Source organism: Martes martes (genome assembly GCF_963455335.1).
Source record: "Martes martes genome assembly, chromosome: 2".
Classification (NCBI taxonomy): Eukaryota; Metazoa; Chordata; class Mammalia; order Carnivora; family Mustelidae; genus Martes; species Martes martes.
Genome location: NC_137889.1, coordinates 199,312,393 through 199,332,470, shown reverse-complemented (window position 1 = coordinate 199,332,470; position 20,078 = coordinate 199,312,393). Strand labels below are relative to the sequence as shown.

General features: G+C 50.7%; 1 protein-coding gene across 1 annotated transcript; it reads left to right on the top strand.

Moving 5' to 3' along the window:
* Nucleotides 1-1,445: 1,445 nt before the first annotated feature.
* Nucleotides 1,446-19,511, top strand: PPEF2 (protein phosphatase with EF-hand domain 2; the record flags this gene model as incomplete). The annotated part of the gene is made up of 11 exons (XM_080796383.1): nucleotides 1,446-1,500; nucleotides 6,256-6,383; nucleotides 6,524-6,581; nucleotides 7,612-7,787; nucleotides 9,096-9,210; nucleotides 10,059-10,105; nucleotides 11,553-11,719; nucleotides 12,164-12,200; nucleotides 12,291-12,440; nucleotides 16,934-17,299; nucleotides 19,413-19,511. 11 exons carry the CDS (start codon nucleotides 1,446-1,448, stop codon nucleotides 19,509-19,511), a joined length of 1,398 nt encoding a protein of 465 aa, XP_080652509.1.
* Nucleotides 19,512-20,078: the final 567 nt, after the last annotated feature.

Here is a 20,078-nt window from a genome sequence, read left to right as displayed (position 1 = left end):
GGGGTGGGGCTTCTGCCTTCGGCTCAGGTCATGATCTCAGGGTCCTGGGATCAAGCCCTGCATCAGGCTCCCTACTCGGCAGGGAGTCTGCTTCCCCCTCTCTCTCTGCCTGCTTCTCTGCCTACTTGTGATCTCTCTCTGTGTCAAATAAATAAGTAAAATCTTAAAAAAAAAAAAAAGGAATCCGTAAAGTTAGCCAAGTTAACCAAGAAGGGTGGGATAGGAAGATTATTCCAAGTCAGAACAAAAACCATCGGTCATGGTGGTCAAAGAGCAGACTTTGAAGAAAGGGGAGAAGAGAGATGATGTTGGCGGAGTAAGCTTTTAGGGAGATGAGTTCTGTTTATGGTACACGGAGTCTGAGGCAGCCTGGTGAAAGTTTAACAGGAAGGTGAGTATGTGGGGTTGACGTATATGGATAATCTGGGATGGAGTTATAGATTTGAGAGGTGGGAAGTGGTAGTTGTGTATTGATTCCCTCATCCAGGGACCATGTTCGAAGTGAGGAGACCTGACATTTGAGACTAGACGACAAATAAAAATGGACATTTAGGGGCTCCTGGGTGGCTCAGTGGGTTAAAGCCTCTGCCTTCAGCTCAGGTCATGATCCCAGGGTCCTGGGATCGAGCCCCACATCGGGCTCTCTGCTCAGCGGGGAGCCTGCTTCCTCTTCTCTCTCTCTCTCTGCCTGCCTCTCTGCCTACTTGTGATCTCTGTCTGTCAAATAAATAAAATCTTTAAAAAAAAAATGGACATTTAAAAGACAGAGAAAAGTGAGCTCAAGAAGGAGAGAGAGAGAGAGGTAGAGCAAAGGCAAGGGTGTCCGGCATTGTGGAATCCCAGGGAATAGAGTTTTGATCAAGGTGGGGCTTGTGGAGACAGATGGTTTTGCTGTTTGGGCAAGGTAAGGACTGAGAAGATGAAGGCATTGGAGACAACAGCATGAAAGGTTTCGATCAGTAGGTAAGATGAAAAAGTGGTCTGGAGAGGATTTAAGGAGAAAATATGTAGTCTACTCACGAGGGAAGTCTGAATGAGAAGACAAGGGGGACTGGCTGGTAGCTAGAGAGATACAGGAATCAAAGGATGATGATCATGAAGAGCTCTGAGATGGGGAGAGAAGAGACTTCAGGGTGTTTCTAGACTGAAAAGGAAAAGCTAGCAGAAAGGCTGGAAACATGGGACAGAGGTGAGAGGACCAGTGGAATTTTCAGGGGGAGGAACACTCATGCACGGACACTGCAGAGGCGGGGAAAGTACTCTCAGATGATAGTCTTATGGTTTTTACGATGTGGGAGACAAGGTCCATAGATAACCTGGTCTACCTGAACTAATATTCTGTCTGAATTCCCTTCTTTTCAGAGTCCCTCTTCCTTTTGTCAGCAAACAACTCTCTCTCCCTCCGACCTGCTATCTGTGTCCTACAGAAGCCTTGAACCTACACTATGGGAAGTGGTACCTCAACCCAACATCACTTTGCTTTCCAGAATGCAGAGAAAGGTATGTGTTTCCCATCCCCCAAACCAGCTGTAGGTATCCCAAAGCCTACAGTGGATAGAGAAGGTCTTCTCAGAATGGAAGAAGGAACCATTATATGTCTCCTCAGGCAACTCTTGAAAATCAGCTTCTCCTCCTTATGACGAGACCGCCAGAATGTCAGCTGAATATCTTAGGAGCTGATGAGCTATATTTGACCGAGTTAAAGTGTTGTCCCCTAGGGGTTACCCCAAATTATACATGCACCAGTCAATGAAATACCATTGGGCAATTAGCAGATGAAGGAGCATTTCAGGTGGAGGCTTCGGTATGTATAAGGGTCATGAGGTAGAAAAGCGCAAGTCGTGTTCGAGGAACTGAATGGTCTGATGCGAACGAGAGGGAGGATGGCATGACATGAGGCTGTCAAGGTAGGCAGAGCCCAGATCGCTCAGGGTCTGTAAGATTTTAACTTTTTCCTAAAGGCATGAAGAACCATTGAAGAATTCAAAATAGGGAGTTTAGAGTAACATACACACATTTAAAGATTTAAAGACCTCCGGCTTCTGTGAAGGAGGGATCAGAGGGAGTAAGAGTAGAAGGAGGAACAGTCCACGGGCCACTAAAGTCGTCTAAGCGGAAGATGATGATACCTTGGTCCAGAGTCTGGGCAGCTGAGATGGAGAGAAGAGGGTGAAGCCCAACAACGGTCAGGAGGTCGAAGTGACAGGATCCAGCTGTGGATGTACGGGGTGAGGGAGAGGATGGATCAAGAGAGACTTCTGTTGGGGCGCCTGGGGGCTCAGTCTTTAAGCGTCTGCCTTCGGCTCTGGTCATGATCCCAGGGTCCTGGGATGGAGCCCTGCATCGGGCTCCCTGCTCAGTGGGAAGCCTGCTTCTCCCTCTCCCATCCCCCCTGCTTGTGTTCCGTCTCTCTCTGTCAAATAAGTAAGTTTTTACAAAAATCTTTAAAAAAAAAAGAAAGAAAGACTTCCGGTTTCCTGGCTAGCAAGACAGCGCAGGAATTAATGTCAGTTACTGACATCAAGACAGCAGAGGAGAACCAAGTCTAACTAGAGGGAAGACGAGGCGCTCGTCCATGTTAGGGTTGAGGCATCCATGAGACATGCAGGTAGATGTACCGAGAAGGTGGTGCCTGTTCACATCTGCATTTTGGAGGCAAGTGGGCTGGAGGGATATGGCCTGGAAGGCATCAGAATGTTATGTGCTCACTGAGACTATGGGGCCCCCGAAGTACCCTGGAGGGAGAGTAAAGACAGATCAGAGATCAGAGCTTAGGACAGAGCCACGAAGGACGCCCGGGCTTGAGCACCAGGTCTAAGAGCATGAGTCAGCGAAGGAGGCTGCGGAGAGGCAGCCAAAGCTGTAGGAGGAAAGCAAGGGGAACAGTGACAACACTTGTTGTCTTGGCTTCAGCATCTCCGTAAGCTCATGGCATCCTTGCTGTCTCGCTTCACAATATGTCCCAGGGTCATTTGCACCTTCTTGGCCCCGGGAGTAGCTGCTACTTTAGGGTGTGGGATGTTCATTGCTTCCTGGTTGGCCTACACCTTTCTATACCTTTTCAGTGAACAAATCCAGAAAACATGTATTATTTGGAGGAAAAAACCCACCATGAGCAATTAATATTCAAGAACACAATATTTTTACTTAACAGCCTCGATATTGTATCTATCACTTTATTAAAAATCCTTTTTCCTAGTGACATTAAAGTAGTGTTATTTATCCTACCATATATAAATAATAGTTTCAGAATACTAGCAGTGCTGTTATAAACAATGTGATCCCTGAAAATTCTTTAAGATTTCTTTGAAGTTCTTTTTGTCCTTTGGATACATTCACTAGGGATGTACACATTATTGAATTCTCAAGCATTTGAAATAACTCCCGTCTATGTTTCTAACTTATGTAAGGTTAGATTCACTTGTTTAACATTCGCTTTTTTGAGAGAGAGAGAGAGAGAGCGAGCGAGCGTGTGTGCGTTGTGGGGGAGGGGAAAAGGCCGAGGGAGAGAGAATCTTGAGCAGGCTCAGTGCTCAGCTTGGAGACCGACACCGGCTCAATCTCACCACTCTGGGATTATTACCTGAGCCAAAATCAAGACTTGAATGCTTAACTGACTGAACCACCCAGGCACCCCTAAACTTTTGCTTTTTATCTTTGGGGATTGATTTACTGTTCACTTTGCTTTAAATTTCTTTTATAACTTTGTAAAGCATTTATATAATTCCTGTCCCAATTATCTGTTGCTGCATAACAAACTATCCCAAAACTTAGTGGCTTAGGACAACCATTTTCTCTGCCCGTGATTTTGTGGGTCTGGAATTTGCAAAGGGCCCAGATGGGTGGTTTGATTCTCTGGGTAGCTGGGCCTGGAGGCTCTTGTTCTTTTTTTTTTTTTTTTTTAGATTTTGTTTAGATTTTATTTTTTTATTAGAGGAAGAGAACACATGAGCAGGTGGGAGAGACAGAGGGAAAGGGAGAAGCAGACTCTCCCTGAGCAGGGAGCCTGACACAGGCCTGGATCCCAGGACCCGGAGATCATGACCTGAACCAAAGGCAGATGCTTAACTGACTGAGGCGCCCAGATACCCCTAGAGATTTTAATTGTAAAGTAATCTCAGCACCCAGCGTGGAGCTCAAAGTCCCAGCCCTGAGATCAAGAATTGCATGCTCTCGGGGTGCCTGGCTGGCTCAGTTGGTGGAACATGTGACTTTTGATCTCAGGGTTGTGAGTTCAAGCCCCACACTGGGCATGGAGCCTACTTTAAAAAAAAAAAAAAAAGGAAGGAAAAAAAAGACAAAAAAAGAGTCGCATGCTCTACTGACTACGCCAGCCACGCACCCCTGGAGGCTTACTTCTACGACAGCTGTTTATTTGCTGTCCGGTGCCCTGGTGCCCCGTGGGCCCTGCCTCTCTCCACGTGGTTGCCTCGTTCTTAACACGGAGTCTCAACAGCCGGGCCCATCTGTAACTTGTACCTCGGGTCTAGCACACAAAGCTGGAGCAAGAGGAGCCCCCGTGTGTTAGACTGTTCTATTGGGAAGGAGGGGGCGGAGGGTCTTGGACTCTCCTGCACCCCACGGCCCCCATCTCTCAGTTAAAGGGAACCCAGCCCCCTGACAGGTCTGGGCGGGAGAGAAAGGTAAGAAGAGGCATCGCCTGCTCTCTCAGCCCCAAGCAGTCGAGCAAGACTGAGGGTAGAAATGCATCTAGTTGGCAGCCCTTGCCTGCAGACGTTGAAGCAAGGTGTTAGCAAAGAACGTTGTCACAGAGCCGGGGTGGCCCCGATACTCCCCGGTATCGCTTCCCCTTCGCTGCATATGAGAATCCTGTGCGGAGCTCGTGAAACCTGGAGGTCCCTGGGGGCCCTGCCGAGAGTCTAATGCCGTAGGTCTTGGCGAGGTCCAGGTGGCCGTGCTTCCCTTCGGTTTCTAGAAGGTCTGTAGCACTCACTCCGGACGTTGCCTTCTCTGCTCCAAACACGGATTTACAGAGGTCAGTCCGTAGAGCGTCAGCCTCATCACTTAGGGTTTGGTAAGTGCCTTTCAGAAGTAGCTACCGTTTGACATTTTGGGTCATAGGAAGTCACGTTCGGCTCTGCTTACGTTCCTCCCTGGTTCTCCTTTCCCACTCCCCCGGCGACGTTCCTCCTAGGGAAATCAGCCCCAATTCTATTAGCTCCCTAATGCAAGCTAAATATATTAAATCAATCTGTCTACTGCTCACGAGGTTGACCTGAATTAACCTGCAGGGTTTCCTTTTTAATCCCGCTTTACCCACAAATACTCCATTCATCACCGCTGGCACATTCAGGCCCAGGAGCTTAAGAAGAACGTCGTTATTTATGTGAACAGCTGCTCTCTTCTCTCGACCCCGGGGCCTGAAGCTCACGGGGGAAAAAGGAAGCCTCCCCGTGCCACCCTGTGGACGCGGTCACCCAGCACAGGTCCAGGCAGAAGGAGAAGCCCAAAGGCAGATCTGACAGTCAGTGCGGTCACCCGAGTATCACGACAGGGACACTAGCAGCCCACAGCTGTCACAAGTCTGGGGATAGCAAGCACACAGCCCAGCAAGCACTTGCTGCCACCCAGCATGCTAGGCGGTCATCTGTGTGTTCTTTGTTTGTTTTCCCCAGTCCCCTAGTCCATCCCCCTTTCCAGATGGGGACACTGAGTCCCAAGAAGGTGAAATTCCTGGGAAGCCACATAGCCGATGAGGGCATTTCCAGGCCTAGAACCCAGGACATCTGATATCCAGTCTTTTATTATAATGTCACAGTGTCCCCCCAGTCTGTTATTATAATGTCACAGTGTCCCGCCAGTCTGTTATTATAATGTCACAGTGTCCCCCCCAGTCTGTTATTATAATGTCACAGTGTCCCCCCACCTTCCACCACTGCATTATCTCACTCTTCAGGGATGCCTCACGCTTGAAACCTCCCAGGTTGCCTTTCTTGAGAATCCTGGCAACCCAACCTTTCCACCTCTACACTTAGCGTTTTCGGCAAAAAGTAGGAATGCCACTAAACCTCCGACGATAGTATGACCACGAGGTAAGGATGAAGGCGGGGTGGGGGGTGGGAACGGGGAAAAGAGCCTCCCAGCCAGCGGTAAGGCAAACCCTCCCTACTGGCAGCAATGGCAAGCTCTTTCCCATCGTCTTGCCCCCACGTTACAGCAGGAGAGGGGCCCCTCGCCTCCCCGCTGGCCCGGGGAGTCCCGGCTCACAGGCTCGCTCCTCCATCCCTGTCACAGCCTTCCGGGCAGCAGCCCTCATCCAGAGATGGTACCGGCGCTACATGGCGCGCCTGGAGATGAGGCGGCATTGCACCTGGCGCATCTTCCAGTCCATAGAGTACGCCGGACAGCAGGACCAGGTCAAGGTGCGGTGGGATGGGGGGACGGGTGACCGGCGCTCTGTCTTCCAGCCCAGGGGCCCCGGGGGTGCGGCTGATCCCCGCCCCCCCGCCCCCCGCTTCTCTTTGCGCTCATCTCTGAAGCCGAGTCTCTGCTTCTCCCGCAGCTCCATGACTTCTTCAGCTACCTTGTGGATCACTTTACCCCCAGCAGCAACCACGAGCGTGAGTAGAGCTGCCATGCGGCACATCCTCCTGTCTCGGGGTTGTAGATATCAGACGGAAGGGGGTGGCCGAGGGGGCACAGACCCGGTGACAGCCAGGGAGCGAGCAGGGAGGCTGACGAATCAATGGCAGCTTCTGGGTTCTTCCAGGAGCACACCCAGAGGCAAGAGTAGGAATTCAGGGACTGGAAAGCCGGCAATAAAGTGCGTGGGGGTGGGGGGGCTCCTAAGCCAGCAACTCAGTGTGCCTGGGAAACAGTGCAAAATGCACGCCTTGGAATGACCCCGCCGAAGGTGGCAACTAGAGTCTCCGTTTGTCAACTCCCGAGGCTCCCTGGTTGAAGGCTGCTGGGCAGGAGGGATCAGAAAGGTTGTTAATTCTGCAGCGTTTCTGGCCCACCGAGCTCCCAGGCCAGAGATGGCAGAGGCTGGAGGTGGACCCTTGCCGGGAGGGCCTGGAAGTTCTAATGGCTTCTGCCACACTCACTGTGTGCACCAGAAATGCCTGTGAGGTTTTTTTTCCCCCACCAGGCTTTTCCTTTTGCTTTTGCTTACAAGCCTCGGCTCCTAAATTTCTGTTCTTTCTAAGTCTGACAAATCGCCATCTTTTAAAATAAAAGTCAAAGGGATTTGACATAAAAGCATAACTTCGGGGCACCTGGGTGGCTCAGTGGGTTAAGCCTCTGCCTTCGGCTCAGGTCATGATCTCAGGGTCCTGGGATCGAGCCCCACATCGGGCTCTCTGTTCAGCAGGGAGCCTGCTTCCCCCTCTCTCTCTGCCTGCCTCTCTGCCTACTTGTGATCTCTGCCTGTCAAAATAATAAATAAAATCTTTAAAAAAAAAAAAAGCATAACTTCTTCCTTCTGCCCACCTGAATCTGTTGTCACTTTCCCGTCCCTTTCTCCTCTCTGGAGTTGTTGCTGATGCCAGACTGGCCCCCTCCACGTCCAGCATTATCCAGGGTCAGACTGTGTTGCCCATGGACTGCCCATCTGATGGCAAGTTGGTCTCCCCTCCCTGTCCTGACCAGGAGACTTCCTGAACCGTATGTTCACTGAGGAGAGATTCCCCCAGGACGCTGAGATGGAGAAACCCAGCGACTACGAATCTATAGAGGTCCCAGACAATTACACAGGGCCACACCTCTCCTTCCCGCTCCTTCCCGGCCATGCGACTGCCCTGCTAGAAGCTTTCAGACTGAAACAAGTAAGCTCGGTCCGGGGCACCTGCGTCTCCACCAACTCCACGTGGGATGTAGAGGGAGGCCAGACCCAAAAGAAAAGGAGTAGTTCTGGGTTTAGGGTGTTGGTGTCATGGCGCCACTAGAGAGAGTCCGTGCCCCCTTTGCTTGGCCAGGACCTTGTGAAGTCAAGAAGCCAGTTTTTATGCACTGAAAACCTCACCTCCGAACCATGTAATCTTTCTTTGCTCGCACATCCCACAGACAATTACTGAGCACTGCTGTGTGCGGGCCCTGTTCTGGGCACGGGGCACCACAGCAATGAGCAACACAGACACACATTCCTGCCTTCGTGGGGCTTAAGTTCCGGGGCGGGGGGGAGACAGACAACTGGTAACAAAATAACAAATAAGTAGGTTCTGTAGTATATTAGAAGGCAATTAGAGCTGTGTAAAAGAGTAAGTTCTAGGTAGGAGAGACGTCAGTTTATTGAGTCATCTTGGAAGGCGCCGTGGAAAAGGTGGTTTCCGAGCCAAGGTCAAAGGTGGTAAGGAAATGCACCATGGGGATGTCTCCAGAAAAATGTTCTAGGCAGAGAGAACAGATGGAAAGGCCACGAGGCAGGACCTTGCCTGGATGGCTTGGGGACCTCAGGAAGGCGGCTGTGGCTGGTGAGGAGGGGTCAGGGAGGACAGGGGATGGGGGAAGAGAAGGGGGGTGTGTGGGCTCTTCTTCTCAAAGAGATGGGAAGACATTGGGCATCGGAATGACGCAATCTGGCTTGCTTTTTAAGACAATCATTCTGTTTTCTGAATAGAGGGTAGGGAGCAAGGGTAGAGGTAGGGAGACCAGTCAAGGTCCCGCCATGCTCCAGGCAAAAGGTGACAGTGGCTTGAAACCCTGGTGGTAGAGGCAGAGGTGGTGAGAACTGGTCAGATTCTGATTCTACGCCGGATTCCAGCCCTTTCTTCGCCTCCTCATTGCGGGAGGAGCTGGGATGGTTTTCCCTGTGAGGTCAGGATTGCTCGGTACCGTGGACATGCGTGCAGGTGCTCATACCTCGCTGAGACAAGGCCTCCCTCCCGTGGAAGGCAAGGAAGGCTTTCGTGGAGTTGGCAGGAAAGAGGAGATCAGCTCAGTATTTGGAGATGATGGAAAGCAGGAAGCAGAGCAGAAAGGTGAAAAAGAGAGGACCCAGGCATGGGGTCCCAGCGTCCCTCTTGGGGTCTCGGGTGACTGGAGTCAGCAGGCGGGGAGAGCGAGGCGCAGGTCGCGGCAGGGGTGTCAGCATGGCTCCGTTCCCTCCCTCCCCTCCCTCCCCTCCCTCCCTGTAGCAGCTGCACGCTCGCTACGTCTTGAACCTTCTGCACGAGACCAGGAAACACCTGGTGCAGCTGCCGAACATCAACCGGGTCTCCACCCGGTACAGCGAGGAGGTCACCGTGTGCGGTAAGCGCCGGCCCGAGCTGGCTGCACGCGGTGGACGCGAGCGGGAGAGCCCAGGACCGGGAGGGGTGGGGCGGGGGGGGGGTAGGCTGCAGGGGGTCTGCGCGGACAGCGCTCGCGCATGCGCTCCGAGTCTGCGGAAACAGGCGGTGCAGGTGCCGCGGAGGGCTGCGGGGCCGGAGGGCGCGGGCTCTGCTTTCCCAGGCGAGGCGGCCCCTTCCACCCACAGAGGGTCTCCCGCCAGAGAGAAATCCCGTCTGTCGCGATTCTTTCCACGTCCGGAGGTTTTCAGTGATGGCGACACACCTGGTGGGGACCGATGTCCGCCGTCGTGGGGGATGCGGACTATAGGACACCCGATGGTCACTTGGCTCTCCGAGGCCCCCACGCAACCTGCACTTGGGTCTTGCTTGCCCCGGAATGTTCTTTAATTTTTAAAATTAATTTCCAACGTTTGAAGGTTGGAGGATTTCATATTAAAATACAGATTTCCAACATCTGTTGAAAACTCTCCTAACCCGGGCCCATAAGTGAGTGACGGTTTCCTACCTCGGGTCGGGCAGGAACCTCTCCAGGTCTCACCGGACTGGGCAGCCCTGCCCTCTTCTGTCCTAGCTTTGCTTCCTTTACCCTTTATGATAGTCCCGTAGAAAGCCAGCACTGTGTTTTCTGATTTCAATATTAACTATCCCCGCAGCAGGGGAAATTAATATTTATCCTTGTCTTACATACGGAAAAATGAGTGACCATCGCTTTGTCAGATTTTTCTGGGTATTTCCCTTTTTGTAGTAAAAATGAGACCCAGTGGTAAGGACCCATAGAAACTGATGTTCTCTTTCTATCTTTGTTAGGAGACTTACATGGCCAGCTGGATGACTTAATATTTATATTTTATAAGGTAGGAATGTTTAAGATCCTGTCTTGCTCTGAGGCTTACTCTGGATGTTCAAATACAGTATCTATTAAACAAATGCTTAAGTATTGCTTGGATTTTTAAAATATTATTTTAAATTATTAAAAAAGAACACATAGTAGCAAATACATAATAGAAAAGATAGCACTGTATTATATTTTAGTATGCTTTTGTAAACTGTTTTAAAAGTCTAGGGTTAATAGGGGCGCCTGGGTGGCTCAGTCGTTAAGTGTCTGCCTTCAGCTCAGGTCATGGTCCTGGGGTTCTGGGTTTGAGCCCCGCATGGGGCTCCCTGCTCAGTGGGAAGCCTGCTTCTCCCTCTCCCACTCTCCCTGCTTGTATTCCCTTTCTTGCTATATCTCTCTCTCTGTCAAATAAATAAATAAAATCTTTTAAAAAAAGATCTGAGGTTAGTAAAGAGAACAAATCATTATTTAGTGATTGATTTCCTTTTTTCCAAATAAAGAAAATTGGAGCGCCTGACTGGCTCAGTCGTTAAGTGTCTGCCTTCAGCTCAGGTCATGATCGCAGGGTCCTGGGATCGAGCCCCGCATGGGACTCCCTGCTCCTGGCTCAGCTGCTTCTTCCTCTGCCTCTCTTCTCCCCCCTCCCCCAGCTTGTGCTCTCTCTCTCTTGCTCACTCACTCTCAAAATATAAACAAAATCTTAAAAAAAAAGGTGATTATCAAAGCACCTGAAAGCTCTTTTCCTATCCATTTTTAGTTATAAAATGCAGAACATGTAACAACATAGATGAATGTTCTACTAATGTAATGTTACTTTATATATGCTGTGCTTCCCAAAGCATCTTCCTACTTAATGTTTGGTTTAATCCTGAGGAATGTGACAGCTATTGTTGTTATTACTAAAGATATCGTGGCCAGGAGTTCCTGGGTGACTCAGTAGGTTGAGTGTCTGACTCTTGATTTGGCTCAGGTCATGGTTTCTGGGTTATGAGATTGAGCCCCGAGTTGGGTTCAGCACTCAGTGGGGAGTCGGCTTAAGATTCTCTCTCTGCCTCTCCTGTCCCTTCCCCTGCTCATGGGTGTGTGTGCTCTCTCTCTCTCTCTCTCTCAAATAAATGAAAACATCTTAAAAAAAAAAAAAAAGATGCTGTGGCCAAAACTTAAAACTGGCCTTTGGATCACAAGTTTAGCATCCTTTGCCCATACCACATGGCAAGACTCTGGCTTTGTGAAAGCACTTATTTTGATGAGGATGTCAAAACCTCAGCCCTGCTAGAAAGGAACTGTAAAACCAGTAAAAAAATACTCCCAGCTTTAGTTGACAATTCACATTTGGAGGAGAGCCAGAAAACACAGAATTCGTTCAATTCAATCTGACGTTGACTGTCAAATACACACCGGCTCGTCTTAATTTCCTATTCCCTTCCTCTGTTGCTGGCTCTCGGACTCGTCTTCTCATCGGGAAGAATGGCCTCCCGTCGCCAGAGAGGGCCTACGTCTTCAATGGTGACTTCGTGGATCGAGGCAAGGATTCAGTAGAGATCCTGATGGTTCTTTTTGCCTTCATGTTGGTCTACCCAAAAGAGTTCCATCTTAACCGAGGAAACCATGAGGACTATATGGTGAACTTACGGTAACAAACTAAACACGCTCGGGTATTTGATGTTTGCCTGTGAGTACGTAAAAAGTTATTTTCTTAGAGCTTCTGAGGTGTTAGGTGCCTTTTAAAAGCAGTTTTCCAATTTTATAAAGGAATACACAATGTCTGACATTTAGAGTATTTCTTTAAAACTTACACATTATCCTACTCCTAATAAAACCATTAAATGTTTTTCACATATCCATACTCTTTAGAAAAGGTAAGAAATACAGATAAGCAAAAGGATGAAAATAAAAGTATCCCATAATCTCCTGAACTGAGATAATGCTACAATTGTAAGCATTTTGGCCATTATTCCTCAGTCTCTTTCTGTGTATTTAAGTATATGTATATAGAATATGAATTTTTATAAACATCAAGCTATATAACATGACTATTGTCACTGATACAATATCTGTTTTTTGCTTCTAAATCTAGATATGGCTTTACCAAGGAAGTGATGCATAAATATAAGGTGGGCGACCTTTAAACGCAAAAATTTCTTAGTTCAGATATGTGGAGTGCATCATTTGAACTTTAATATCTTCCTAATATCATTTTCCAGACACATGGCAAGAAAATACTGAGAGCACTGCAGGATGTTTTCTGTTGGCTTCCTCTGGCCACGCTGGTTGATGAGAAAGTCCTGATTCTTCATGGCGGAGTGTCAGACATGACTGACCTGGAGCTTTTGGCTAAACTAGACAGGCACAAGGTACTGATTGAGTAATGAAGTAGTGCGTATTTCACCATAATTTAACCCGGTTAATAATAATAACAACCCAGTTGGTAATCATTTAATCCAGTCTCACGGGCGCATAAAACAAATGTTGTCTTGCATGCTGACTCTGGGTGACTAATAAGGGCTATTAAGAGAAGCCATTAAACCATTCAAAAGAGAAAGATTAGGAGTCCACATCTGGGGGCAAGGAGCAAGTATGCTGTGATCCATTATGAGGTTTGCTATGGACGCGAGAGTGGGGAGTGGCAACGAGAGCCTTCTATTTGCCATCCCTGATCTAGACAGTTCTAATACCCCTCCAGCACTGCACGTGGAGAGCCTCCATTTCTCAAATAACTCAGTTAAACTCAACCAATGTGTGTGAGTGCCTACTTCATGCAGGGAGGATACTACTGGCAGATAGATGAAGATCAATTCCAAATTAAACTCAACAGCTATGTTTTTTTTTAAAGAATTTATTTATTTAACAGAGAGAGAGAGATCACAAGCAGGCAGAGAGGCAAGCAGACAGAGAGGGGGAAGCAGGCTCCCTGCTGAGCAGAGAGCCCAATGCGGGGCTCGATGCGGGGCTCGATCCCAGGACCCTGAGATCATGACCTGAGCCTAAGGCACAGGCTTAACCCACTGAGCCAGCCAGGTACCCCAACAGCTGTGTTTAAAGTGCTTACTTTGTGCAGGGAAAGAGGTAGGGGAGATGCAGAGATAACCAGAGATGCTGCCTCCCGAGGGAGTTCACAAGCACCAGCAGGAGGAGGGAATGAGAGACGAAATCCACTGAACTCCAATATGCACGTCTCTATTTTCTGCTGCACTTTGGAAGTAAAAATTTAGAAAACAAAGATTTCATTTTCTTTTAAGCACAGGCTCTTGTATTTGAATGGTGTCTTATGGTTTCTGGTACTCCAACTGCCCCTTTCCACACGCAGGAATCCCTATGGCAATATCCTTGACAACATTCATCCAAGCAGTTCCAAAGACAGAGAACTCTTTACCACCAAGCCAGTGTGCTTTGGGCAACTCTAATTAATCTAAGTCTGTATTATATGAGACATAAACGAAAGAGCATAGCTTTGGAATCAGACAAACCTGGGTTTGAACCTTGGAGCATGCACGTCGTAGCTGGTAAGGCAGCTTCATTTTACTAGATTATCCAAGAACCAAGCCTTCTTATGTCTTGTTACTCTGCTATCCTTAGGGTGTCTTTTCCCATGCCCTCATCTTTGCAGGCCAAGGTGGCTTGCCACCACATCTGTGTTCCAAGCAATAGGGTAGAGGAAGGAAGGGGACAAACATTTTCCTGCCCTTTAAAGACACAGGAAAGAAGTTGCATACATCTCTTCTGCTCTCATGCCGTTGCTGAGAAAATAGTTCCATGACTACACCTTGTCGGAAGGGAGGCTGGAAATGCAATCTTCTTTCTGGTTGGCCACACGCCTGGCACAAAAGTTGGGGTTTCCATTCCTATGGCAAAGAAGGGGAAAATAGATTTGGGGGAGTGGTAGTCTGCCACACAGATACTGAAGTAGGGAAATATGTTCTTTTTTCCTTGAGTAGACGTGGCAAGTGGTTACGCCACGGTCCATGCAGTTGGATAGATATGGAAAAAAATTCTGTTTCTCCTACTTATAGAATATTACCTTGAAAAAGTTATTTATTATAACTTCAGTTTCTGAATGTATCCTATAGGAATATGAGTGACTATATCCTAGGTGTTTGGAGGATTAAATGAAAATGTGTGTGCATGGGCTTTACAAAATTTGAACTTAGGTGGAAATGGTATTAACTACATTTGGCTGAAGTGACAGAAAACTTCAAATGACAATGGCTTAATGATTATCTCTTCCTTCTGTGAATAAACACCGGAAGCAAGCAGTCCGGGGCTGGTGGAGTAATACCGCGGAGGCACTAGCCCCGTTGCCTGCCTTCTTGTTGCTCCCCCATGTGGCACCATGGCCCAGTATGGCTACCTGAGCTCCTGCCATTGTGACCATGTTCCAGCAGCATAAATTAGAGAGTAGAAGAAAGGCATGTTTCTTCTCTTTAAGGACATTCAGGTGTACACAAAATTTTTGTTCCGAAATTATTTCTGTTCAGAATTTTGTCATATATTAACATTTAGCTGAAAGGCAGGTTGGAAAGTGTATTTTTCATTCCAGGTAGCATCTGTAAGAATCTGGGTTTGTACTTCTAAGGCAGAAGAGTGGACAGGTGTTAGGTAGCCACACACTGCCTTGGTCTGTCCCTGTTGCCCCCCCCAACTTTTCATGCACACCCTGCTTTGCACACGTAGGGCCATGTTCATCCCCTCCCCAGGGGAGTCCACACTCCGTTAGTCTCATGCAATAATTGCGTCCAGTCCAGGGTTTCTGGATTCAAGTCCAATCTGTCAAGGTCTGGCTATGGCTCCTTGTGGTCTGGTTACTATAAGATGAGATGCGTGTCCCTGCACCCACAGACTCAGTACTGGAAGGGGAAAGGATAACTCCTTAGCAGAGAGGGAAGAGGGGGCGCCTGCAGCATTTTCAACAGCTTCCTCCAAAAATCCTCATTATAAATCCCATCTCTGCTTCTCCATAATCTCAACCGTTTCATGTTCTTCATGGAGGAGAGGGGCCCAAGAGGCCTAAAAGTAGCTCTCAGTACTTCCTTTGTCAATTCTGCATGATGTCTGGTACCTCACTTTTTTTAAATTCAAACATTCTGTTCCGCATCTATGTCGGAGGTAGAGGGAGCAAGTCAGGATAAAGCAGATGATCTCATGGGAGGAGTCACATTTAATGCATCCAGGAGAAGTAGAGACTTTGGCAAGTTTTGCTGAAGAATGGTTTCTTTTCTGTAGCTTAGCAAAAAGCTACCTTCCTAATAGTTGGTTTGCAAAGCTCTGGGGAGGGGGGATGTCACCATCTGTACTGAGTGCAGGGATCCCCTGGGAGGGAAACATGGAAGTGGGAGCCCCGGAGTCGGCTGTCTGGACTCAGTCCTGATGATGTTTCAGTGACCCTGTGCCTCCCGTTTCTCATCCGGACTATAAATGAGGATATCACGGCGGGGGGAGGGGCTCATCAATGAATTCCCGTAAAATCATGAATGACGATGCAGTCTCATAACAGTGGCGTGAGCCAGTGAATTCATGGTAAGTGCCCCGCATAGCGCCTATTTAAAAAGGGCCCAATACATATAAAGGCTGTTATTCTCCTTAAATATCATTTATCGATGCCTCTTGACGGCAGATGATAACATCCTTAAAATAAAGTCACCCAAGGGTGGACAGGGGTGGGACTGCTTTCTGGCCTCACAAGGAGAGGAGGAGGGGTTACTACTCCATTCACACTTGGTGGCCTTTCACTCTCCATGCCCGGGGCTCAGCTGCGTAGGAAGTCATTAGGGCTTGTCCAGAGTTAGAGGACACCTCTGTTCTGTTCCCCTCCGTCTGGATTCCTCTCGAAACATCATGCAGGTTCTGCTGCCCTTCTCCGAGTGTCCTTTGTCCTCGCCCTAGGCCAGTCCACACCAAGACACGGCTTCCTTGGATCAGAGTCCTTATATCGACGTACAGAAAGTTCTCGTTCTTGGGTCGTGCGCGCGCAGAGAGTTGCCGTTGTGGCCCAGACCTCTGTCGTGGATATCCTTGCAATGGTGTGTCCCCTGGTTTCCACCGGGGCCCTCAGGCACGCCAGGAACGGTGGCCAGATGCCGCAGCTCTGCTCTGGGGCCTGACCCCTCTCTTGCCCGTGATCAGAGTTCTTTGAGCTCGTGATTCCGTAGTCAACCTGGTCCCGGCGCCGTGATGCCTCCGAGCCAGTGACAGGGACAAACTCAGTCTCTTTGGTTGAAGAATCTCTTTCCAGTTAGGTCCAGGCTGACCAGGGCTGCGCCCGTCCGCCTCCTTCCTCGACAGAGAAGAGCATCCCCGTGGGAGGCCGAGAAGCGCTGCCTCGCCCCAGCCACGCGCCCAGCGCTTCCCACGGGCCGCGCGTCCTGTCCTGCGGCAGCGCCGGGGCAGCGCCGGGACAGCGCCGGGACACTCCCCGCAGGCGCGCCCGCACCGACGCGCCCTTTCCCGTCCCGGACTCACACGCTCTGGGCTCCTACAGGAAACAGGGGCCGCGCTTGGGATTTCTCCACTTACTGTGGTGAAGACCCGGTTTTACACATTTCCAGTTGGTCACAGATCAGAACTTTTCTGAGGTTCAGTCCGCAGGAGATACTAGAGAGAGGAAATGCACGCGAGCAAAATGCAGGCCCGCGGGTCGCGCCGGGCCGTCGCGGCGGCGTCCGACCGCCCCGGCCTTTCTCGAGGCTTCCCCGAGCCCTGGGCGCCCGCGGCTGGGGGCCGGGACCGGCGCCGGCGTGTGGCCCCGCGAGGGGCGCTGACCGGGGAGGCCGGGCCGGGCCGGGGGGGGGGGCACCCAAGCAGCCTGCTCCGGGGTCGTCCCAGCGTCCGCATCTTCTCTGGACACTTTCAGATCGTCTCCACCCTGAGGCGCAAAACGAGGAAGGAGAAGGGGAAACCGGCGCCGAAGAAGGCGGGCGCGGCGCGGCCCACCCCGTGGTTCCTGCCCGAGAGCCGCGCCGCGCCCGCCTCGCCCCTGCGCCCGGGCTCCGGCGGGGCGCCCCGAGCCGGCCGCTCCTCCAGCCTTCCCTGCGGCGGCCCCGCGGCTCCGGAGCCGGCCCGGCGGGCGCGGCGCTCCGTGGACCTGGCGCTGCCCGGGTGCCCGCAGCAGGGGGCCAGCGCGCCGAGCGGGGCGCAGGGGGAGCCGCTGGGAGCCGCGCCGGAGGCCGACTCGGAAGCCCGCGAGCCGCCCGAGCCCACCCGGGAGGAGTGGAAGCAGGTGGGTGGGGGCGGGGCCGCTCCGGGCCGGTGGGGGGGGGGAGGCGGGGCCGCTCCGGGCCGGTGGGTGGGGGCGGGGCCGCTCCGGGCCGGTGGGTGGGGGCGGGGCCGCTCCGGGCAGGTGGGGGGAGGCGGGGCCGCTCCCGGCCGGTGGCGGGGGGGCGGGCGGGGCTTTCCGAAACCCGAGCGGGTCTCTTCTCTCCGTGTAAATGAGGGCATTTCCCCCACCTCCTGCCCTCCCCCGCTGGGGCGAGGACACCCCGGATGGTGTTAGTATTCGCCTCACGGCTCCCAGGTTTTAGTTTCACAGAGGAGGGGGCGCTGCGCGGGTGGGCTCTGTTGCCTGAGCAAACCTGGTTTAGTGACCCGCCTCCCTGGGGCCGGGGGTAACCAGGACCTAACTGGAGGCTGTTGTGATGTTTTGTTTTGCTTTTAATTTGACAGAGATCACAAGTAGACGGAGGGCAGGCGGGGGCGGGGCGGGGGCGGGGCGGGGGAGGGGGGGGGAAGCAGGCTCCCCGCTGAGCAGAGAGCCCGATCCCAGGACCCTGAGACCATGACCCGAGCCGAAGGCAGAGGCTTTAACCCACTGAGCCCCCCAGGCGCCCCTGTTTTTGGTTTTGGTTTTGGTTTTGATTATGTTACGTTAGTCACCGTACAGTACAGCATTAGTATTTGATGCAGTGTCCCACGATTCATTGTTTGCATATAACTCCCAGTGGTCCCTGCACTCTGTGCCCTCCTTAATACCCATCACCAGGCTCACCCATCCCCACACCCCTCCCCTCTGAAACCCTCAGTTCGTTTCCCGGAGTCCACAGTCTCTCCTGGTTCGTCTCCCCCTCCGATTTCCCCCCCTTCATTTTTCCCTTCCTTCTCCTAATGTCCTCCATGCTATTCCTTATGAGTCACAAATAAGTGAAACCATATGATAATTGACTCTCTCTTCTTGACTTATTTCACTCAGTTTAATCTCCTCCAGTCCCGTCCATGTTGATACATGTTGGGGATTCATCCTTTCTGGTGGAGGCACAATACTCCATTGTATATATGGACCACATCTTCCTTATCCATTGGTCTGTCCAAGGGCATCTCGGCTGTCATTGTGGACATTGCTGCTGTTTTGTTTTTAATGTGTCCGAAAGATGGCTACTGTGCCTGGAGGCCAGACGGGTTAGGTGAGCAGCTCCCGTGAACCCTGTTGCCAAGGCAATGAAAGGCTTTTCCAGAATCTCCAGAAATGTGTCACAGAGCCGCCCCCACTGCAGGGGAGACTGGGAAGCAAGGGTTCGGCGAGGCCCATCACAGGAGTTCTGTTAGCAGGAAGGACGAGGACGATGAATACAGAGCAGGCCCTCACAGTGCTCGCCCAGCCAGGACCCGGCGGCGGCGTGGAGGGCACGTTTCAGCGGGGGGCAAGGCTGGGGGTGGGGGGCTTATAATCCATGTGCGAGATCACGTGGTAGGCGTGTGTTAGGAGCACTATGGGAACTTGCTCGTGTTCAACCATTTCTGACCTATAATCCTGGCTGTTGTTTATGGTTCATCCAATAAAGAAAAGGAGAGAATTCAGAATTAGGTAAGAGCTAAAATTAGCAGATTTCAGATTGATTGGACGGTCGGTGGTGAGAAAAGGGAGTCGCAGCTGACTCCGAGGCGGGAAACCTCAGAGAGAAAGAAGGCATGCGCTCTGAGCTATCCACCCCGGGCTTCAACATCATTGTCGAACAAACTTTTAAAATAAATGCAAATCTCTCCTTTTGCAAAATGTGACTCAATGATAATGTTCCCATATTTACAAATCAAATGCATTTTTCCCTCAAAAGTACATTTAGAAAGTATTGGGTGTCAACAACCAAAATACACCCATTATTTCATGTAAGTTATAGAAGATTGGCCATCAGTGTTTTCCTGAATAGTAACAAAAGGGCAGAACCTGAATTGCTAGACACGTTGTTCAGCTCTTCTGCAAATTCTTTTGAGAGAATTCTCTTCTGCGATGACTTGAAGAACTGAAGCGTTTGATCGCACTTTCCCAGGACCACAGCTGGGGTTTTCCGAAGGCTGCGTGAGCGATCGCGTTGCCAGGCCCACGACTTCTGCCTTCTCTTTAGGGCAAACGTCCAGGAGACCAGAGCACTCTTCAGCTAACGGAAGATTTCTCCCAGAGCCACTCGCTTGTTAGGCGGTTTACATGCCGAGCTTTCATTTAAGATTTATCTCCAAGAAAGTGGGTAACATGCTTGTCAAACAGTATGCACATATACACCCTCCTTCTCTGAGTAATAAAAAAATTCTGGAACCTCAGGGGTTCAAAGTATAAGCATACGTCAGGGCACCTGGGTGGCTCAATTAAGTGTCTTCGGCTCAGGTCATGATCTCAGGGTCCTGGGATCGAGTCCTGAGTTGGGCTCCCTGCCCAGTGGGGAGCCTACTTCTCCCTCTCCCTCTGCCTCTCCCCCAGCCTGTGCTTGCTCTCTTTCTCTGACAAATAAATAAATAAAATCTTTTAGGGGCGTCGGGGTGCCTCAGTGGGTTAAGCCTCTGCCTTCGGCTCAGATCATGATCTCAGTGTCCTGGGATCAAGCCCTGCATCGGGCTCTCTGCTCAGCGGGGAGCCTGCTCCCCTCCCACCCCGCCCCCACTCGCCCTGCCACCTGCCTACTTGTGATCTCTGTCTGTGAAATAAATACACGAAATCTTTAAAATATATATATAAGCACATATCAAATGTGACCCCATGGACAATTACTCACTTACTTTTATGCAGATATTTGTAT